At 36.6% G+C, this 24,494-nt stretch overlaps 2 protein-coding genes across 4 annotated transcripts in view; both read left to right on the plus strand.

Annotated features, from left to right (window-relative positions):
* The first annotated feature begins 4,122 nt into the window (after positions 1–4,122).
* LOC131947868 (lipoxygenase homology domain-containing protein 1-like) lies at positions 4,123–16,443 on the plus strand. Of its 3 annotated transcripts, none has more exons than XM_059309246.1 (5): positions 4,123–4,209; positions 11,698–11,873; positions 14,518–14,604; positions 15,418–15,453; positions 16,167–16,439. In XM_059309246.1, exons 1-5 carry the CDS (start codon positions 4,155–4,157, stop codon positions 16,281–16,283), a joined length of 471 nt encoding a protein of 156 aa, XP_059165229.1. In that variant the 5' UTR covers positions 4,123–4,154; the 3' UTR covers positions 16,284–16,439. The 3 variants fall into 3 exon arrangements, with proteins under 3 accessions (XP_059165229.1, XP_059165228.1, XP_059165230.1); XM_059309245.1 differs by lacking the exons at positions 11,698–11,873; positions 14,518–14,604; positions 15,418–15,453; positions 16,167–16,439 and adding exons at positions 4,505–4,680; positions 5,770–5,856; positions 7,284–7,328; positions 7,562–7,933; XM_059309247.1 differs by lacking the exon at positions 4,123–4,209 and adding an exon at positions 11,214–11,309 and having other exon boundaries at positions 16,167–16,443.
* A 2,453-nt stretch (positions 16,444–18,896) lies between these two features.
* LOC131947863 (lipoxygenase homology domain-containing protein 1) overlaps positions 18,897–24,494 on the plus strand; it is an 11,579-nt gene continuing 5,981 nt past the window's right edge. The window contains exons 1-2 of the mRNA XM_059309238.1: positions 18,897–19,006; positions 19,996–20,112. Coding sequence (XP_059165221.1) covers positions 18,952–19,006; positions 19,996–20,112 — 172 coding nt within the window. The 5' untranslated portion in view covers positions 18,897–18,951. The remainder of the gene's footprint in view (positions 19,007–19,995; positions 20,113–24,494) is intronic.

Genomic DNA, 24,494 nt, shown 5'->3' on the forward strand with positions numbered 1-24,494 from the left:
TAAGAGACCGAATAGGCACAAACAACCCACACAATAGATTTTAACTTTTTGTCAACCTTTTAACATAAGGATTAACCTTATACCTAACACATAACCCAATTCAATGAACTGTTACCTCATACCCCCAATCTACAATAAGCCTACCTGCTACAAATGTTACAAATAGAGTGCTGACACTAAAATGTTAAAATAGAGTGCTGACATTAAAATGTTAAAATAGAGTGCTGACATTAAAAATGTTACAATGTGCTGACATATGTTTTATTTAATTCGGTACCGGATTACGTAAGTGTCCCAATTAACACCGTTTAAATGGATTACACAACTGCTATAATTAGCAGCTTATTGGCTGGCCTAACCTCGGCTGGAAATGTGTTTTAGTGGGGCAAAGATCGACCCCACCCCCTAAAACACACACACCACGGACAAAATTCTTGGAAGACCTGTCTTTTTTATTAGAAGTTTTTATTTCATGTTATGGGTGTTCACTTATTCGTAAGCGGTTCTAGTCTATCAACTTGCGAGGTATCATATATATATATATATATATATATATATATATATATATATATATATATATATATATATATATATATATATATATATATATATATATATATATATATATTATATATATATATATATATATATATATATATATATATATATATATATATATATATATCGTTGGTCACCGGCATATTTCCTGGCTGTCCCCCATGACAAGTCCTCCCTTTGCCTTCCATGCTTTCTTTCTCAGTTTAGCGCCATTCCTGCTATATCATCTGGATTCATTTTTAGGACGCACCCTATCCAGAGCCATCTTCTTTATTCAATTATTTCAAATACAGCATCAATTTCCATCTCTCCAAGTAGTCTATCATTGGAGTGGTTGTAAAGCCTATGTGTGCCTTTATCTTCCCTTAAAATTAATTCATTAATTGAATAGTTGAATGAAATAAAAGTATAGCAACAGGTGCCCATTCATTACTCTAGCTTTTTCACTAAGCACATTCAACTTTTACCTCAAACCAAACCGAATGACTTTTTTTTATTAGATTTTTGTAAATTAAAGAACAGATACTCACTTTTAATCAGAGAATATTTTTACAGTGAGTTTATTCCCTTTATTTTGCATATTACTATTAAATTGTTGTTGTTAAGAATCTCTAAATTTACATTTAGTGCGTGCATGAGAGAAGACAATCAAACACTACATTCTACTTATACAACCTAATAATACAACCTACCACTACACTCTACTATTACAACCTTCCACTACAATCAGAGGCGTAGCGGGGGGGGGGGTGTGGACCGCACCGGGTGACACCATTAAGTCACAGGATGTTTTAAAAACTCTGGCAAAACGCCATGAGATTGAACATATATTGAAGCAAATCGCATCTAATCTCATTCAAGCTTTGTGGTAAAATAAACAATTGAGTTAAACCAGAATCGTCACATCAGTTTGGTAGTATTTATTTCCAATATGTTAAAACTAATTAGATTTGTTATTGACATTTTATTAAACTGGACACGTTGTACTGCAAACTTGTTGGTTTGGACTAGTTCAAAGTACTGCGAAATGCTGTTAAGTCTAGGTAAAGCTAAAGCCAAATATAGTTTAATGTGGTGTTATGGCCAAGTTTGTCTTCATTTGTCGAGTTGCTACAAAATGCTAAGTTTATACTAGATCGAGAGAATGCAATATTCTAAGTTCATTCTAGATCGAATAACTTCAATATGCTAAGTTCATTCTAGATCTACCGACGTGGTGTGGGCTCATGACTTGATGTGGGTTCATGACTTGGTGTGGGCTTATGACTTGGTGTGGGCTCATGACTTGATGTGGGCAAATAACTTGATGTGGGCTTATAGTGTGGGCTCATGACTTGGTGTGGGCTTATAGTGTGGGCTCATGACTTGATGTGGGCTTATAATGTGGGCTTATGACTTGATGTGGGCTTATGACTTAGTGTGGGCTCATGACTTGGTGTGGGCTCATGACTTGGTGTGGGCTCATGACTTGGTGTGGGCTTATGACTTGGTGTGGGCTCATGATTTGGTGTGGGCTCATGATTTGGTGTGGGCTCATGACTTGGTGTGGGCTTATAGTGTGGGCTCATGACTTGATGTGGGCTTATAATGTGGGCTTATGACTTGATGTGGGCTTATGACTTAGTGTGGGCTCATGACTTGGTGTGGGCTCATGACTTGGTGTGGGCTCATGACTTGGTGTGGGCTCATGACTTGGTGTGGGCTGATGACTTGGTGTGGGCTCATGACTTGGTGTGGGCTCATGACTTGGTGTGGGCTTATGACTTGGTGTGGGCTCATGATTTGGTGTGGGCTCATGACTTGGTGTGGGATTATACTGTGGGCTCATGACCTGGTGTGGGCTTATAGTGTGGGCTCATGACTTGATGTGGGCTTATAATGTGGGCTTATGACTTGATGTGGGCTTATGACTTAGTGTGGGCTCATGACTTGGTGTGGGCTCATGACTTGGTGTGGGATGATGACTTGGTGTGGGCTCATGACTTGGTGTGGGCTCATGACTTGGTGTGGGCTCATGACTTGGTGTGGGCTCATGACTTGATGTGGGCTTATAGTGTGGGCTTATGACTTGGTGTGGGCTGATGACTTGGTGTGGGCTGATGACTTGGTGTGGGCTCATGACTTGGTGTGAGCTGATGACTTGGTGTGGGCTCATGACTTGGTGTGGGCTCATGACTTGGTGTGGGCTCATGACTTGATGTGGGCTTATAGTGTGGGCTTATGACTTGATGTGGGCTCATGACTTGGTGTGGGCTCATGACTTGATGTGGGCTCATGACTTGGTGTGGGCTTATAGTGTGGGCTTATGACTTGATGTGGGCTCATGACTTGATGTGGGCTCATGACTTGGTGTGGGCTCATGATTTGGTGTGGACTCATGACTTGGTGTGGGATTATACTGTGGGCTCATAACTTGGTGTGGGCTTATAGTGTGGGCTCATGACTTGGTGTGGGCTTATAGTGTGGGATCATGACTTGGTGTGGGCTCATGACTTGATGTGGGCTCTTGACTTGATGTGGGCTTATGACTTGGTGTGGGCTTATGGTGTGGGCTCATGACTTGAAGTGGGCTTATAGTGTGGGCTCATGACTTGGTTTGGGCTCATAAGTTGGTGTGGGCTCATGACTTGATGTGGGCTTATAGTGTGGGCTCATGACTTGGTGTGGGCTTACAGTGTGGGCTCATGACTTTATGTGGGCTCATGACTTTATGTGGGCTCATGACTTGGTGTGGGCTCATGACTTGGTGTGGGCTCATGACTGGGTGTGGGCTTATAGTGTGGGCTCATGACTTGGTGTGGGCCTATAGTGTGGGCTCATTACTTGGTGTGGGCTTATAGTGTGGGCTCATGACTTGATGTGGGTGCATGACTTGGTGTGGGCTCATGACTTTATGTGGGCAAATAACTTGATGTTGGCTTATAGTGTGGGCTCATGACTGGGTGTGGGCTTTTTAGTGTGGGCTCATGACTTGGTGTGGGCTTATAGTGTGGGCTCATGACTTGGTGTGGGCTCATGACTTGGTGTGGGCTCATGACTGGGTGTGGGCTTATAGTGTCGGCTCATGACGTGGTGTGGGCTTATAGTGTGGGCTCATGACTTGGTGTGGGCTCATGACTTGATGTGGGCTCATGGCTTTGGGGTGGGCTCATGACTTTATGTGGGCTCATGACCTGGTGTGGGCTTATAGTGTGGGCTCATGACTTGGTGTGGGCTTATAGTGTGGGCTCATGATGTTGGCTCATGACTTGATGTGGGCTTATGACTTGGTGTGGGCTTAAGGTGTGGGCTCATGAGTTGATGTGGGCTCATGACTTGATGTGGGCTTATGACTTGGTGTGGGTTAATGACTGGGTGTGGGTTCTTGACTTTATGTGGGTTCATGACTTGATGTGGTCTCATGACTTAAAAATTAACCAGTTAGTAAAATACTTAGTAACGGCGTAGCAGTGATACTAGCTTAAATAGTTACACTGGAGTGTACCATCAACCAAAGGGATTTCAGCTGTTTTATGTAGAGTTTAATCAAATTTCTCAAATTTCTCAATTAAACATATAGTTAGTGTCTCCAGTTTGGGCAGGCAGAAAACAAGAAAATGAGTTACGTAACAGTCTTTGGCTTGCTGTGTCTGGCGGTGTCAATACAAACAGGTATTTTGTTGTCTTTTAGCGCTTCAACGATGCACATTTATTATTTTAAATACGAGTAGCAATTGCAGCAAGTCAAAACAACCATGTCGTATAGTTTTAGCTGTTTGTACGAGGTCTTAGATTTAGATCGGACACCATTTTGGTTATTCACAACAATCTCTTTCTTGCCGTCTTTATATATATATATATATATATATATATATATATATATATATATATATATATATATATATATATATATATATATATATATATATATATATATATATATATATACCTGAATGGCTATTCTCAGAACTGACAACTAAAACCCCCTACATCATTACTGTAAAAACCGGCACGAAATTCGCTGCGGGAACCGACGCTACTGTTTTCATGAAGTTGAACGGCCTCAAAGGCACGACTAGCAAGGTTGTAATCGAAGACAAAAATGCAACATATTTTGAAATGAATTGTGCGGACCATTTCATTGTGAGTTTACGATATAACGCTTTTTGTAAGAAGTAACACTTAGTGACGAATGGGACACTTTGCCGCTAGTGTGATATTTTCTGACGTGTATCATACTGTGTCTTATTTGTGACATTATTTGTTGCGGCTGACATTTTGTGACAGTGTGCATTTTGTGATGTTTTTAACATTTTGTGACGTGTGTGACATTTTATTAAGAATGTGACATTTTGTGACGAATGTGACACTTTGACAGTGTGTAATACTTTGTATCATAATTAGTAAACGCTCTGACTTTTGGGACGTGTGTCATTTTTCTCGATGCTTGTGACACTTTTTGCCATTTGTGATACTTCTATGAGGTGTCGACAATTTGTAACACTTTGTAATATGTGTGACACTATCTGACGTGTGTGACATTTGTGGAGGTGCAGTACTCGTGACACCTATGACGATTAGCAAGATATATGACAATTAGTGACCAGTGCGACACCACGTGACGTAATCAAACTTTGAATTTCATGACGTGTGTAGTACTTTGTGACGTGTGTGAAAATTTGTGACATGTGCCACATTCTTGAAGTATGTAACACTTTGTCACGAATGAGGCACTATGTGACGAGTATAACAAATTGTGACAAGAACACTTTGTGATTTACATTGCATGATTTGACGTCACTCATTCTATGTTACGTACGTGATTGTTTGAAACATGTGTGCGACATTTTACAATTATTTAAAAAACATTATCCGTTATTTAACTTGATAAAAGGCCAGTACTGGAAAGTATTTAGAGATATAAGGCGGTATGTAAAAAGAGGTTATTAATATTTTAATATTTTTGAGTCAGTCTCTGTATGATAATATTCTAATGCTGGTCTGATTGTTGTGATGATCTCAATGTATTTGAAATATGTATAATGGATCCGATGGTGCTGAAACAGATCAACTCTACTTCATCCGCCGGATGTGTCTTGTGCACGAGCGGGAAAAGATGATAACGTATATTGGACATGATGTATTATTATCTTAATTAAGGTGTACTCAATGTTACGGTTTGTTGTATTGGGCACATTATGTTATGATTGTTGTATGCATGGTTTTTTTCAGATAATGGACGATGATGTTGGTCAGATAACTTCAATAGAGATCGGACATGACAACAGCGGCATCGGTCCAGGGTGGTTCCTTGACAACGTGAGTACATCTTTACTATATGTGATCTATGTGAGTACATCTTTACTATGTGTGATGAGTACATCTTTACTATATGTGATCTATGTGATTACAGCTTTACTATATGTGATCTATGTAAGTACATCTTTACTGTATGTGATCTATGTGAGTACATCTTTACTATGTGTGATCTATGTGAGTACATCTTTACTATGTGTGATCTATGTGAGTACATCTTTATGTGATCTATGTGAGTACATCTTTACTATGTGTGATCTATGTGAGTACATCTTTACTATGTGTGATCTATGTGAGTACATCTTTATGTGATCTATGTGAGTACATCTTTACTATGTGTGATCTATGTGAGTACATCTTTACTATGTGTGATCTATGTGAGTACATCTTTATGTGATCTATGTGAGTACATCTTTACTATATGTGATCTATGAGTACACCTTTATTATGTGTGATCTATGTGAGTACATCTTTACTATGTGTGATCTATGTGAGTACATCTTTATTATATGTGATCTATGTGAGTACATCTTTATGTGATCTATGTGAGTACATCTTTACTATATGTGATCTATGTGAGTACATCTTTACTATATGTGATCTATGAGTACACCTTTATTATGTGTGATCTATGTGAGTACATCTTTACTATGTGTGATCTATGTGAGTACATCTTTACTATATGTGATCTATGTGAGTACATCTTTATGTGATCTATGTGAGTACATCTTTACTATATGTGATCTATGTGAGTACATCTTTATTATATGTGATCTATGTGAGTACATCTTTATGTGATCTATGTGAGTACATCTTTACTATATGTGATCTATGTGAGTACATCTTTATGTGATCTATGTGAGTACATCTTTACTATATGTGATCTATGTGAGTACATCTTTATGTGATCTATGTGAGTACATCTTTACTATATGTGATCTATGTGAGTACATCTTTATGTGATCTATGTGAGTACATCTTTACTATATGTGATCTATGTAAGCACACCTCTACTATATGTGATCTATGTGAGTACATCTTTACTATATGTGATCTATGTAAGCACACCTCTACTATATGTGATCTATGTGAGTACATCTTTACTATATGTGATCTATGTGAGTACATCTTTACTATGTGTGATCTATGTGAGTACATCTTTATGTGATCTATGTGAGTACATCTTTACTATATGTGATCTATGTAAGCACACCTCTACTATATGTGATCTATGTTGGTACATCTTTACTGTCTGTAATCTAAAGATGGGAGCACACATTTTCTGTATGTTATCTCAATTATATGATTAAGCTCTTCTTTATCTCCACATTTTAAAACTAAACTAATAAGAAAAAAAAAAGAAAAGTAAAGTTTTCCATCAGGTGTTTGCTTGATTTTGTGCACCACGTTTTTATCATTTTTCTACTTAGGTTGAGGTAGCGCAAGTGATCGGTGTTTATGACAACATTACTGAAGTAAGTTATTCGAAGCTAAAGATTGTTGTTTTAACTGATATTTAACGCCCCATTCTTTTATTTTAGTTTATTCAAATTTCTCCATTAGATCTAAAGCCAATAATGCTTTTTACATTAGGGAACAAGCAAGTCTACTTGTTTTCCATCTGTTTACATCTTTTTTTTTGCTGCTATTCACGAAATAACAGAGATTAAAACCCTAATTAGGCCAATTAAATTTTTTTGTCCCGCAGGTACCTAGTTTAATTAAGACCCGGTTTGACCTTCAAGAATGGATACCCAAAGATGAGAAGAGCAAGAAACTAGTGAAGATCATAACAGCTACATCGACAGAGACCAAACCAATTTAAACTTAGTGTCAAGGGGATGTCTGTCATTGGACACTGTCCTAACAAGTTTGGACTTAAATATGTCTAGAAATACATCTCATAACTGTGTTTAAAAAAAGTCCCATGGCATTTACAACTATCAGAAATTTAAGTCTAGAAAAAGTTTTAAGCGTGGTTTAAATTTAACAATTATTTAATAAAAAATATGTACTGAAAAGTATTTAAGTTTAAATTTCTTTAAATATATAAAATGTTAATAGTAGTTGTTTAGATGATATATTCTAAATGATTGATGGTGAATAATACAAGTACATAAACACATACAGCAAAAGAATCTATTTGATCCACTTTGGTTTGTTTTCATATGATCAGTGATAACTCTGTTTACGAAGTTTAACAAATAACAGAAAAGGGGCGCTAACTTATACAATACCAGAGCGCATGACGAACATACTTAGTTCCCTTGTATACTTTGACATACAACACTCTGGGCACATCCATTGGAGACAACTTACTGGGCTGAGAACGTTTGAATCATGTTGATTCACACCTTGAACACACACATTGAACACACACACACAAACACATAAAAAACTTACGTAGTTGAACTCGTCTATCGCTTTGACCGAACCTAAGTAAAATAAATCAGAGCAATAAGTTGGACAAAAAAATCCTCTACATATGTACATGAACAACAACAACCCATCAGCCAGAGTTCGGCAAGGTTTTGAGACGGATTAGCCAACAGTTACAATTTACAAAATTTTCCAGTCTTTAAAGAGCCACTAGCATCTTGACATCACAAGAGCCGCATGCGGCCCGCGAGCCACAGGTTGCAGACCCCTGTATCAACGGTTCGGACTGTGGTCTAAGTTTTAAAGTATTATTTGACATTAAAATGTTGTGCTCTCGTTATCGAAACACAAACTGGGTGCTGATCCATTGTTGTCGTTCCCAAGCGGGATGCGCTTGATCAGTAATTCTTTCAGATATTTTTCTTCTGGGGGTGGGGCCACCAGAGTCCCTTCCAGGCATCTCTTCCAGGCTCCGCCTTCCCCCCCCCCCCACCCCCCGAAGAAAGTCTCCCGCCCCACGAACGAATTGGAATTTATGTAGAAAATATATAATCTAACATGTGTACACCCCCCTCAAACCCCGGTATATTTAATCCACCCCCCCAAGTATGAAAGAAACACAGGGGCACATCAAATTTACGGTGGGGGGGGGGGAGCGGTGGTAGACGATCTTCAAGTGGACAACAGATATTTTCCATTGTACATCGAAACTACAGAAATTAAAATTAAAAAAAGAAATTGTATGTAGGGGCCTACCTGTATGTTTAATCGCATACGCACCTGTATCTGTCAAATTACATCCAAAAATACACAAATGTATACATGTACACGATAGGCTACTGCAACTGCCCTTGTATCTGCAACTTTTCTTATGCCTAAATCCTATATAATAATTGCCTTATTTCGTCTGTCACGTCCGTAATTGTTATAGTAAATAAGTAACTGGAATTATTTTAAATATATCTTATTTAAGAACGCTACGGTCTCTCTGATAAAAATAAGTTTTTATATTGTATTTTATTGTATTACTTTACTTTACTTTCCCCAACGTGAAGCCAGGTACCCATCACAACCGTGTATGTCTAAGGGAAGTCCTACAGTCACTAGTCCGAATAGAGATCCAACCACCGGACTTTCTGGCTAGAAGCCAAACGCTCTAACATTCGACCACGCCGTCCCAAATAGAATAAGTAATTGTGTGAGAATACTTCTCTGTTCCACGAAGACAGAGTGGAGAAAATAATATTAATGTAATTAAAAAACGACCACTATATCATATCAATGCCTCCTTCTACTACAACCTACAACTGCGCTCTCCCAATACAACCTACCAATACATCCTCCGACTACAACCTACCACTGCTAACAAGCTATACAACCTACCACTGCTAACAACCTATACAACCTACCACTGCTAACAACCTATACAACCTACCACTGCTAACAACCTATACAACCTACCACTGCTAACAACCTATACAACCTACCACTGCTAACAACCTATACAACCTACCACTGCTAACAACCTATACAACCTACTATGTCCTCCCACCATTCTCTACTATAACAATATAACATTGCAACCTAGCAAGTCACAGGTTGTTTGAAAAACTCAATAGCTAATTGCAATTAGATAGAAAAAATATTGATGCTAATCTCATCAAATCTAATCAGAGAATGTAGAAAAATAAACAATAGAGTTAAACCAGATTTGTTATATGACTAGTATTTGTTTTCAATATGTTAAAATTAATTAAATTTGTTATTGACATTTTTTAAAATTGTGGGCTGGTGTGGGCACGTGGCTAGTGTGTGGGCATGTGGGTAGTGTGTGGGCATGTGGCTAGTGTCTGGGCATGTGGCTAGAAGTGTGTGGGTCTAGGTCTTGGTGTGGGCATGTAGCTAGAGTGAGGGTATGTTGTTTGTGGTTAGAGTGTGGGTATGTGGCTAGTGTGTGGGTATGTGGCTAGTGTGTGGGTATGTGGCTAGTGTGTGGGTATGTGGCTAGTGTGTGGATATGTGGCTAGTGTGTGGGTATGTGGCTAGTGTGTGGGCATGTGGCTATTGTATGGGCATGTGGCTAGTGTGTGGGTATGTAGCTACTGTGTGGGTATGTGGCTAGTATGTGGGTATGTGGCTAGTGTGTGGGTATGTGGCTAGTGTGTGGGTATGTGGCTAGTGTGTGGGTATGTGGCTAGTGTGTATGTGGTTAGAGTGTGGGTCTAGGTCTTGGTGTGGGTATGTGTCTAGTGTATGTGTATGTGGCTATAGTGTGGGCATGTGGTTAGAGTGTGGGCTCACTGCTGGCACACATCATGGCTGAGTCCTCCTACGTTGATGGTGGGTGTGGGCATATTTTATTTAATTAAATTTAGCTTGGCATACCACAGAAAGCTGAACACCCAGTTACTGAATATGTCAGTTTAGTATATCCAAAGCTAACGTTACTTTACAGAAAAGTTTTAAAAGGCTAAACAAATAACCTACGAGTTGTGCATAAAAAAAACACTTTATAACAATATATATTACATAACGCTGAGAGAATAATAATATTAATAATTCAGTATTTTACTGCATAAATAATTATAAATTAAAATTAAAAATCACCTTAAACAGTTAGGTTAAAGCTAAATAAGATAACAGTGTAACAGTGATCATCATCATCATCGTTGACCGTTCCTACCCAAGACGCATGGGGCAGACGAAGTAGAGTTCAGCTGCTCCAGAAACATCGGCATGTGAAGGTATTGTGTTGTCAGCACTATGCCCAGCCGCCTTTGTTTCCCTAACGTTTAGTTACGTACCCATCAGAGCTGTATGGACTCAGTGACCTTCCTCTTTCGGGTTAGGGTTAGCAGTTTAGGCAAAGCCGTCCCTTTGTAGCAGTGATACTAGCTTAAATAGTTACACTGGAGTGTACCATCAACCAAAGGGATTTTAGAATTTTATGTAGAGTTTAATTAAATTTCTCCATTAATCATATTGTTAGTGTCTCCAGTTTGGGCAGGCAGAAAACAAGAAGATGAGTTACGTAACAGTCTTTGGTTTGCTGTGTCTGGCGATGTCAATACAAGCAGGTAATGTGTTGTCTTTTAATGCCTCAATGCAGCACGTTTCTAATTTCAATTGTACCCATTGTTAATTCAACACAAACAATCTCTCTCTCTCTCTTTCTCTCTCTCTCTCTCTCTCGCTCTCTCCCTATCTCTCTCTCTCTCTCTATATATATATATATATATAAATATATATACACTTCGGGGGCAAGTGGCTTTCGGGCAATTGTCTATTCAGGAATTCATCGTAGACTCATATATATATATATATATATATATATATATATATATATATATATATATATATATATATATATATATATATATATATATACTACCATAATATATATTTACTTATACACACATATGTGGGTGTGTTAATGTGTTGTTACACCTATATGTTTATTCTAAGGATCGACAAAAGATATTCCCTACTACATTACTATAAAAACCGGCCACAAATTAGCTGCCGGAACTGACGCTAAAGTTTTCATTCAGTTGAATGGCCCTAAGGGCACAACTGGCAGGATAGTGCTGGAAGAGCAGAACTCGAAATCTTTTGAAAAGGGTAGCGTGGACCAGTTCACAGTGAGTTATCGATGTCGTTCTTTGTGTTATGAGTGTCACTTTTTGACTTGTGTGACAATCAGTCATGTGGGTCATACCTTGTGACATGTGTGGCTTTGTGTGAGGTGACATTGTTTGTGTGAGGTGTAACATTTTGTCACGTGTGTGCGACTACTGTGACGAGTCTGACATAAGTGACGTGCAGGGGCGTAGCGAGGCGGGGCGGGGGGGGGGGGGGGGGGGGGTGCTGACCTTATATGAGCTATATTTCCAAAAATACTTTTGTCGAACGACCCCCCTTGATATTTTGTGAGGTGATAGAAGAACGCATATGGATCAGAAGCGTAGCGAGGGGGGGGACATATGTCCCCGGGCGCCGACCTTAGGGGGGCGCTAAATTGAAAGTTTGACGGGGGGTGCAAATGAAAAGTTCGATGGGGGTGCAAATCGAAAGTTTGAGGGGGGGGGGGGGGTGGTGCAAATGAAAAGTTCGTGGGGGGGGGGGGGGGGGGGTGCAAATTGAAAGTTTGAGGGGGGGGGGGCAAATGTAAAGTTCGAGGGGGGGGGGCGCAAATCGAAAGTTTGTCCCCGTGCGCCGGGAGGGGTCGCTACGCCTCTGATATGGATGTCAGACAAAAACTCGGCATATACGGGAAAGATCTACAAATGGATCAAAGCTGACCAGTCGTGTTTCCATATATAATCTTTGTATTTTATGTGAAAAACAGTTATTTCAACACAGATTTTAGGGTACTTACCCTCTGTACATCAGGCTAATTTTTGGCGAGCACCTAGATAAATTGTTAAACCGTATGAAAAAATTGTCGGTGGGACTCAAAGCCCTCAATGAGGGCTAAAAATAGACTGCAAGTGAAATTCGCATTATATGAGCTATACATCGAAAAAAAACTTTTGCAGAACGACCCCCTTTGATATTTTGTGAGGTCGTGGAAGAACGTCTAGGGGTGTCATACAAAACTCGCCATATCTCAGAAAACTTCCTAAAGTGGTCAAAACTGACTAGTCGTATTTCCCTATTCAATCTATGTATTTTATGTGAAAAACACAAGTTAATTTCAACACAGATTTTATGGTACTTACCTTCTGTACATCCGGCCACTTTTTTGCATGCTCCTAGATAAATTGTTAGGCCGTATGGAAAAACTGTCGGTTGGACTCAAAGCCCTCGACGAGAGTTAATTTAATAAAATATTAGATTTATACTATTATGGAAGCCTGTGTAGTTCCAATTACCTTGAGAGTAATAAGTTTGCTAATATTCCATCAACGTTTCCATTTAATTAAGTAATTCAGACTGTTTAAAATTAGTCCCTGAGCACTACAAATAGCAGCAAATCACCAATTAATCAATCATTCAAATTCTCAAAAGTTTTTTGAAAACCTAAGCAAAGCTAGGCAGTATGCCTATAAAATATATATATTTATATACTTTGTTTTTTTTTGGGGGGGGGGGTGACACCACGAAGTACCACAACGGGTGACACCCGATCTAGCGACGCCACTGGTGACGTGTGTAGCATTTGTGACACATATGACATTAGGCGATTTGTAAAATACTTCATGACTTGTGATATTTCTTGTGCTACATATTATTTAAATAAACCGGGAGTGATCTCCCCTAAACTTTCTCGAACATTTTTATATAAAATAACAGGGGATGGGAACTCGGGCTATAGACATGATTTTTAATCCATTTTAAATACTTAAAGTTTTAAAAATAGAATAAAATCTCGTAGACAAATTAATTGCACACCAAGTGAACGCGAAATAAAAAAGCGCATAATAGTGCGCAATATTATTAGTACTTTTAAAATTTACATTAGTTTTTTGAGAAATCGGAAGTGGCGTAAATTACTACTTCCAGTCAACGGAAATTACTCAAAATTTAACAGAAGGTAGAGAATTAGATCTTTTACTTACATGTGAAATTTCATTTATCTATCTGAAATAGTACTCAAGTTATAGGCTTTTAAAAAATTCAAAGTAGGAAAAGTACCACTTCCGGTTATCGGAAATCGCTCAAAAGTTGATACGGATCTACGATTTTGATGAAATACTTATATATGAAATTTCATCAACCTAGCTGTAACGGTACTCAAGTTATCGTGTTTACACACGGACAGACAGACAGACACACACACACACAGACATACGGACAGAATTGCAACGCCCAGTTTTTCAAACTGGATTACGCATAAAACCTCTTAATTTTGATAAATCTGGATTGATAATTTTTGCCCGATTAAAATAAGTCCTCTATACTTCGGATGTGATGAAGGACTGAGGTGTAATACGGTAAAAATTGTTAAAATTTCAATTGATTTTTGTGCACGATTACAATACTTTCTCTATACTTCGTATATACGAGAAAGTAAAAAAATAGGCGGCCAATTTGGTGAATAATCAATGCTGGAAAGTATTCATAGGTGTGAGGTGGTATGTGAAATAAGGTTCTTAATACTTAAGTATTGGTAGTGTCGAATTCACAAATTATGAATTGTTAATAAGTAGAAAATAAAACAACTAGATAGCGGCGTATGCTACGTCGCGGGTCAGCTCGTTTTTTATATTTGGTTAAACAATTCGAATACAAATGTTAGGGTTTTGTTGAAGTGGACATAGTTTGTGATTCTTGTTTTTACAGGTGATGGGCCCTGATGTTGGGCAAGTCACTTCTATAGAGATCGGACACGACAACAGCGGCATTGGTCCTGGCTGGTTCCTTGACTCTGTGAGTACATCTTTATTATATGTGATCTATGTGAGTACATCTTTACTATATGTAATCTATGTGAGTACATCTTTACTATATGTACTTTATGTGAGTATATCTTTATTATATGAACTTTATGTGAGTATATCTTTATTATATGTACTTTATGTGAGTATACCTTTATTATATGTACTTTATGTGAGTACATCTTTACTATTTGTGATCTATGTGAGTACATCTTTACAATATGTACTTTATGTGAGTATATCTTTATTATATGAACTTTATGTGAGTATATCTTTATTATATGTACTTTATGTGAGTATATCTTTATTATATGAACTTTATGTGAGTATATCTTTATTATATGTACTTTATGTGAGTATATCTTTATTATATGTACTTTATGTGAGTATATCTTTATTATATGAACTTTATGTGAGTATATCTTTATTATATGTACTTTATGTGAGTATATCTTTATTATATGTACTTTATGTGAGTATATCTTTATAATATGTACCTTATGTGAGTATATCATTCTTTATGTGAATTTACTATGTAAGTACACCTTTACTGTATTATCTAAGTAGATGAGCATAGATTTCCTGTATGTAATCTGTGTGAGTACATCTTTAGTAAATGTGATCTATATGAGTTTACTTTAGTATATGTGATCTGACTATGTGAGTTAAACTTTTTTTTGTATATAATCTCAACTACATGCTTTCCCTCCTCTTTATCTTCCCACTTTAAAGCTAATCTAAAAAATCAAGTCACAAGTTACAGTTGATTTGTCTCCAACATAATATTCTCTTTGTACTCCACAAGGTTGAGGTAGTTCAAGTACAGAACAAACTCTCAGACGTAAGTAATTTGAAGCTACAGAGTTGTGTTCACTGATAATTAAAGAACCATACTTGTGTTTTAGTTTAGCCAGACTTTTTGGTGCTTTTCACGTTTTGCTTTCTCCATTAGAGCACAAGCCAAAAATGCTTTTTACATTAGGGAACTACCAAGGCTGTTGGTTTTATATTCCATGTCTGTTTTATATGGTAGTCCATGTCGGTTTCACTGGCCGTGCATATCTGTTTCATGTGGCTGTCAATATAATATGTTTCCCATGGCCGTCTTTGTTCGTTTCCTGTGACCGACCAAGTCTGTTTCCTATAACCGTCAATTTGTTTCCCATGGCCGTCTTTGTTCGGTTCCTGTGACCGTCCATGTATGTTTCCTGTGACCGTCCATGTATGTTTCCTATAACCGTCAATTTGTTTCCCGTGGTCGTCTTTGTTCGTTTCCTGTGACCGACCAAGTCTGTTTCCTATAACCGTCAATTTGTTTCCCATGGCCGTCTTTGTTCGGTTCCTGTGACCGTCCATGTATGTTTCCTGTGACCGTCCATGTATGTTTCTTATAACCGTCAATTTGTTTCCCATGACCGTCTTTGTTCGTTTTTTTTGTGACCGTCCATGTTTGTTTCCTGTGGGCGTTGATATGTCTGTTTTGTGTGACTGTTCGTGAAATAACTCTCAGATTTTAAGACTTAATTCGACAAATTATTATTTTTTGCCCCGCAGAAACCTAGTTTTATTAAGACCCGGTTTGACCTAAATAATTGGATACCTGGAGATGAGAAGAGCAAGACACCATTCAAGAAAATCAAAGCTACATCGACAGAGACCAAACCGATATAAACTTACTGTCAAGAAGATGGCTGTCTATGGACAAAGTCCTAACAAGTTTAGACTTACATAAAGTCCAGTGTTTTAAGTGTGAATAAAAAATAAAATAAACAATTGCTTAATAAAATTGTGTTCTGAAAAGAATTTGGGTTTAAATTAAAAAAAAACAAAACAACAACAAAAAACAAGAAACAATATATCAACCAATATAGTTAAAATGTTTGTGGGTATTTTTTAAAATGATAAATGATTGATGGTATATTAAACAATTAAATAAACACAAATAGCAGTGGTATTTATTTGATGCACTTTGTTTTGTAATTTCTATACAGTGTCCACCTCCAACCTTATGGAAATTTAAGTCCATACCCCCGAAATTTCTGGGCATATTGCTGACCACACTATCTCTTCATATGCCGAGGTCACAGAAACAAGTGAACTCTATTTCATTTGCCCCGTAGACCGTCAGGTTTGAAAGGAAAAGTTTTACCCCCGAAATTTACATGTGCCCGTCCCATAAAAAATATCAGAAAAGGAAGATTGAGTTAAATCTCACCATAACAAGGGCCCAACAATCAATGGTAACTAAAATAATATTCCCGTTCCTATAACTGTGTTGTGAACTCACGTACGTGCTTTCGGGTGATCCGATGCGTAGCGCAACATATAAGACAATCACAAACGGGTTACAAAACAAGACTGAATGAAAACAAAGGCTCGTTAAAGCTAAAAGAATTTAATAGTATCTACACTATCTACACCTAACGCAGTGTATTCTAAACACAAAACACACAAGCTAGTAAAACTAAGATACAGTGGCTAAAACTAGTATAGACCTAACTTGGACTAACCTTGGAGTTTTGGACGAAACTGAGGCAACCACACACGTTTTCACACACCTTATATACCCTTTCATAAACTGGTACAAACCGGAATATTACAACTCAATGCACGAGAACTGAAAAAGGACGAACGGGATAGGGTACCAAGTACAAACAACATTCCCCCCATTCATCCCCCTTCACTCGTTCTCTACAAACTGATTTTAAGAAAACCGTACAACTCCTGATTTTATCAGCTTCAGCAGACTAAAACATCCATTAATATTTCCATTAATGCCATCCATTAATGTCATCCATTAATGCCGTCCATTAATGCCATCCATTAATGCCATCCATTAATGCCATCCATTAATGCCATCCATTTATGCCGTCGGCAAAAACATCGGATTTTTAGACTTCTGTCAGGGGTGATTGTGGTAAAGGTGATAGTGGTAAAGGTGATTGGGATAAAGGTGATTGTGGTAACGGTGATTATGGTAAAGGTGATTGTGTTAAAGGTGATTGGGATAAAGGTGATTGTGGTAACGGTGATTGTGGTAAAGGTGATTGTGTTAGGGGTGATTGTGGTAAAGGTGGTTGTGGTAAAGGTGGTTGTGGTAAAGGAGATTGTGATAAAGGTGATTGTGGTAAAGGTGGTTGTGGTAAAGATGGTTGTGGTAAAGGTAATTGTGGTAAAGATGATTGTGGTAAAATTGATTGTGGTAAAGATGATTGTGGTAAAGGTGATTGTTGTAAAGGTGGTTGTGGTAAGGATGGTAGTTTAGGGGTGATTGTTGTAAAGCTGATTGTAAAGGTGGTTGTGGTAAAGGTAATTGGAGTCTTCAGTTATCCCAATGATGAGCTAGGACCTTGCCATCTATGTCCGTGCATCTTTTCATGTGTATAACTGAGCATTTTACAGTTATTGAACTAGACAAAACTTAGTGTAATTCAGTAATGTGATCAAGAACAGATTTAACATTTTGCCAAGTTCGATAAACCAATACAAATCTATTAAGTCTGCTGGAAATAGATTAAACACTACTAGCATGAGTATTCTGGTAGAATCCAATCGTTGATTTATCACAATGGTTCTGATTTGATTTGATCTCTTCAACACAAAGGGGATTCGCATATTTTTAAAAAAAATCAACATTTCACAAGGTAAGTTGTAATTTTTTAGGTTGTAGTTAAAAGGTAGCAGTTGTAGGTTGTAGTGATAGATGTAAAGGAAGTTGTAATGGGCAGTAGTAAATTTAGGTAGTAATTGTAGGTTGTAGTAGTAGCTTGTAGCTGTAGGTTGAAAAGTGAGGATGTATAGGTAGGCTGTAGTGGTAGATAGAAGTGATAGGTTGTATTCGGATGTTGTTATTTCACGCTATAGTGGTAGGTTGTAATTTGAGTTTGTGTTGGGATATCCTAATAGTATATTGTAGTGGTAGGTTGAAGATATTTTGGTTCAGTAAAGGCGGTCAGGCATGGTGCAGGAGGCTTAAGTTTATTTATTTTATATGTTTTAACTTAAAGTATCGTCACACAAAAAGTATTGAAAAACTTTAGAAATAAGAAGTGAGTTTTACATACTTTAACACAATATTTAACGCAAAAATAACAAAGAATAATGTCGCATTTTTTTTATCAAATAAAAAAACTTAAAAATAAAATAAAAACAAACTTTACTAGGTAGTATATAGTTAAAAGACCAAGAGTATAGCAGTAATACTAGCTTAAATAGATACACTGGAGTGTATCATCAACCAATAGCTTTACACCTGTTGTATATAGAGCAATTTAGTCTGTCGGATTAGCAGGTACACACAAGTAATGTTATCTGAGGGTTGAAGGCAGAACATCAGAAGATGAGTTCCCTAACGGTGTTTGGTTTGCTGTGTCTGACAGTATCAACACAACCAGGTATTTTGGTTGGGGGTTTAGTTGTACTAACGTGTGTCTGTATTTCAAACACAAGTAACAATCGTTGCAAGACCAATTAACTAAGTTGATTAAGAGCTACAAACATGATTACTTGTTCTTTTTGATCGGACACCATTGGTAATTCACCACAAACCATCTCTCTCTCTCTCTCTCTCTCTCTCTCTTATTATATCCACACACATATCCACACACATACTCGCACGCACGTACACACATACACTTACGCACATACACATACCCATGCCCATACACAAACACAAACACAAACACAAACACAAACACAAACACATACACATACACATACACATACACATACACATACACATACACATACACATACACATACACATACACATACACATACACATACACATACACATACACATACACATACACATACACATACACATACACATACACATACACATACACATACACATACACATACACATACACATACACATACACATACACATACACATACACATACACATACACATACACATACACATACACATACACATACACATACACATACACATACACATACACATACACATACACATACACATACACATACACATACACATACACATACACATACACATACACATACACATACACATACACATACACATACACATACACATACACATACACATACACATACACATACACATACACATACACATACACATACACATACACATACACATACACATACACAGACACAGACACAGACACAGACACAGACACAGACACAGACACAGACACACATACACATACACATACACATACACATACACATACATATGATCTTGCTCTTGCCTCTATAATGTTTCACCACCGAACATAAACTGTCACCTTATAAAACAGATCGAAGAAACAACTATTAGATCAATAACTGAAATAAAAAGTCTTTCACGTGACTACACTATTTATCACTAACTGTCTTTACTCGTCTACAGATATCCGGTGGGCTCAAGCAGCTCACGAGTTACGTCCTGTTTGGTTTGCGTCTAACCCTGCCATGTCCCTAGGTCTGAATTTACCTCCCTCTGGTAGACGAATCTACAAGACTCCAGGTGCGGGCAAGTTTTCACCTCCACAAGTGTTATATCTAAGTAACGTTCTAGTCCGACCAGACCCAAGTTTCCCACGGTAACTTCTAGTCAAGCAACGAGCATGCTTAAGCCATTAATGTCTAGCGCTGGTCACTCCCAAATTAAAATATAGGCGCCATGTCGCTTGTCTACATTTTGGGCTGTTCAGGCTAACGCCAGATGGTCGTGTATATATACTAGCTGCATACCCAAAACACAAACACAACACAAACACAACACAAACACAACACAAACACAAACACAACTTAAAAACAACACAAACACAACACAAACACAACACAAACACAACACAAACACAACACAAACACAATACAAACACAACACAAACACAACACAAACAACACAAACACAACACAAACACAACAGAAACACAAAAGAAAACAAAGAAAACACATACACAAAAACACAAACACGAAAGACAACACTCATAACATAAACACAAATTAAATGAAAAAATAATCGCATAGTGTTCACAGTCTAGCTCGTGGCGCCAAATTGCACCCTGTCCGAGCACCGGCGGACGCGCCAGATTTAGTGAACGACTATAAAAAAACCCAGCTTGTCCGCAAACCGCAAGATAAAATAATAATTAATAAACAGTACGTTCAGTGTATAAAATAAATAAAAGGCAGTATTTGAAATATCCGTGTTTTACCTACCATATTGCACTTTATCAATTTATTTTCTGTACTTAAAATTTAAAAAATTTACAATACAGTTTCATGACTAAAACCCTTGTGCACCTAATGAACACGATGATATGAATAATAGTGCGGAATTGTTGATTAAAAATTATAATTAGTAAACAGTACTTTCAAAGAATAAAATTAAATAAAAGATTTCCTTTTATCAATCCATGCTAATTATAATAATCCAACAATAATGTCCGTCTACACGTCTTCCGAATTTGCATTCAAATTTTGATAATTATATTATTTCAAAAATAATTTCCTCTTGGAGATTTTGCATTTACATTTTTGTTATTAGCGTGAATTGAATTTATTTTTAAATTACCTCCCTTGGCAAAGTTACAAAACAGTTTAATTAATTTGTTTAAAAGTAAAAAAAAAATGAAGAGTTTACTTTATGGTTTCAAAATGTATAGCGATGACGGACTGACACACTACCTAGCCGCTTATATTTTGCAGGATCCTGCCTTTGGGCAATAGAACACGAGGGCCGCAAAGTCCACGGACAATGGATCAAAACTGACCTCGATTGACCGGCGCCTTATATGAATTATATTATGAAAAAAAAACTTTTGCCGAGCGACCCCCCCCCCCCCCCCTTGATATTTTGTAAGTTGCTAGGAGAACGCCTAGGGGTGTCAGAAAAAACTCGGCATATCCGGGAAAAATCTAGAAATAGGTCAAAACTGACCAGTCGTTTTTCCCTATATAATCTTTGTATTTTAAGTAATTTCAACAACTTTTAGGGTACTTAACCTCTGGCTCGTTTTTTTGCATGCACCTTTATAGAAAAACTGTTGGTCAGACTTAAAGCCCTGAAAAGTAACAATTTTTTTTATTCCCGTCGGAATATATATATAGGGGCCTATATATATATATATATATATATATATATATATATATATATATATATATATATATATATATATATATATATATATATATATATATATATATATATATAAGTGTATATATATATACACATATATATATACACACACACACACACACACACATATATATATATATATATATATATATATATATATATATATATATATATATATATATATATATATATATATATATATATGGTTCCATGACAAATGATCTCAGGACAAATGATCTCAGACAAAATATCTCAGACAAAATATCTCACGGACAAATGATCTCAGTTCAAATGATCTCAAGGACAAATGATCTCACGGACAAAAGATACCAGGACAAAATATATCAGGACAAATGATATCATGGACAAATGATCTCAGACAAAATATCTCACAGCGAAATTTTAATAGTATTTACGATGATTTTAGTTGAACTTTTTTTTATTGACTGTTAATATGGTTTTGTTTACTTTTTTACGTATAATAATTGTGAATAAAATGAATTAGTGAAACCTAACAAACCATCAAAAAGGTGTATTAAGCAATTGTAGTAGAATTTGATTTGAAAAAGTAAAAATTAAAACAAACTTACTATTTTAGCCTGAAAGGTATAATAAATGATAATGTATAAAACAAATAAAGTAACGGTAGCTATAGAACATTAATGTTCATGTCACGCGAAATATCTTTCAAAAATGTGAGTGGGTCTGAAGGTTCGTAACGTTAAACTATTGTTTTTATTACATCATTAACACAAACATAACGTGTAAGTTTCTTTTCTCGTAGGTACATCGTTATGATCACACCTCTCCAATACTAGGTGATAATCTATTGTGTGAACTCTTGCTCGACATGTCCTAATTTCACATTTCCAAATCTCTTTGGCTGCGTATGGCAAATATAAATTCACCAGAAACTAATGTCCTAATACCTTTCTGCGAGGTAACGAAAGAGACCATAGCAAAGCAATCACCATTAATACTGCTTTGTTACGACATACTTAGCTCCGCGATGACCGCTGTCGATTAAATAAGCATTAGTCACCTGATCACTAAGGTGTGACCGACGCATTACAATGGACTTTATATGCTAGTCGTATTGTCCATGGAAGGCGGATGTCATTCCATTAAGGAAAGCGGGCTGCCAACTTGATACGAAGGTGTGTCTTAATTGTTATTCCATCCCCTTTGATCTCGTTTCGTCCACCTGACGTGGTAGGATTGTCTCACGCTTGTCAAGCACACCTACGCTGTCTTTCGAAATTATTTCTTTAATCTTGGTATACTACATTACTAATACTAACCTTAAAATGTTTAGTGCAATATGACAAATGTATACGGCAAACATTTCTTACAATTATTATATAGGCCTATAAACAATATTAAACATAGTAAACAGAACCATAAGACAGTCAATACAAAAAAATTCAGATCAACTAAAATTATCCAATACACTATTAAAATTTAGGTGTGAGATATTTTGTCTGAGATATTTTGTCTGAGATCAATTGTCCGTGGTATCATTTGTCATGATATATTTTGTCCTGGTATCTTTTGTCCGTGAGATCTTTAGTCCTTGAGATCATTTGTCCTGAGATCATTTGTCTTGAGATCATTTGTCCGTGAGATATTTTGTCTGAGATATTTTGTCTGAGATCATTTGTCCTGAGATCATTTGTCCTGTCACCATATATATATATATATATATATATATATATATATATATATATATATATATATATATATATATATATATATATATATATATATATATATATATATATACTAGCTGTATGTCATTGCTTCACTATGATGTAAATAAATTGAAAGTACTCTGAAAGTACTCTGAAGAAATAAGAAAAAAAACACACAATGTTGGCCGACAAAATAAAACAATTTATCACTCTAAATAAAAAAAAAAGATATACACAATGAACGCAACACAATCTTTTTGTAATCCTTGTAAAAAACAATTTGACATAATGATTCCTAGAAATTTAAGACAAACGAACTCTCTTAATATACATATGTATATTTCTACAAATTTAATTCTAAATGTCAAAACATATCACTAATTACTTTAGTCTGAAGTAAAGAAACTTTACTTTATTCGTTTTTACAAAAACATGTTGTCTACAATCAGAATTAAATATATTGTCATCATAACTGCTAAAATCTTACGGTATAGTTTAAGTTTTTAAAATCAGAGTTGGTATAAAAGCACGCTTATATTAAAATTAAATCTAATTGGTGGAAGATTTTAAACAATAGCCTACATGTAACTAAACTATTGGTCTTACAGTTGAGATCACACATTTTCTAATTAGCAACTGTTTCTTGTTTTCTTTAAAAATCCTTTTTAAAAAATAATGATAAGGTATGGGTTGGATAACTGAATTGCACACACACCGATTTACTGGTAATTGCAAAATAATATTTAAAGAGTTTTATTCTGGCGGCAAGGTACTTTGGTACGTCATTACGCGATTCCCCAAATGTACCAACAGATCAGTTTAAGGTGGGTTGAGAGGGGGGTGGGGGTCAGCTTCATTCACCGCTGTCCGGTCACTTTAGTTCAATTATCGGTGACAGGACAAATGATCTCAGGACAAATGATCTCAAGACAAAAGATCTCAAGAACAAATGATCTCACGGACAAAATATACCAGGACAAAATATATCAGGACAAATGATACCATGGACAATTGACCTCAGACAAAATATCTCAGACTAAATATCTCACAGCAAAATTGTAATAGTGTATTGGA

The sequence above is a fragment of the Physella acuta genome, unplaced genomic scaffold (genome assembly GCF_028476545.2).
Source record: "Physella acuta isolate Inbredline_101_S28 unplaced genomic scaffold, ASM2847654v3 ptg000610l, whole genome shotgun sequence".
Taxonomy (NCBI): Eukaryota; Metazoa; Mollusca; class Gastropoda; family Physidae; genus Physella; species Physella acuta.

Bases quoted from the DNA above. Each gene is read 5' to 3' on its own strand.
- LOC131947868 (XM_059309245.1), top strand. From the start codon at position 4,155: ATGAGTTACGTAACAGTCTTTGGCTTGCTGTGTCTGGCGGTGTCAATA. The intron at 4,210-4,504 runs GTATTTTGTTGT...GGCTATTCTCAG, and splicing joins GGCGGTGTCAATACAAACAG to AACTGACAACTAAAACCCCC. The intron at 7,329-7,561 runs GTAAGTTATTCG...TTTGTCCCGCAG, and splicing joins TTTATGACAACATTACTGAA to GTACCTAGTTTAATTAAGAC.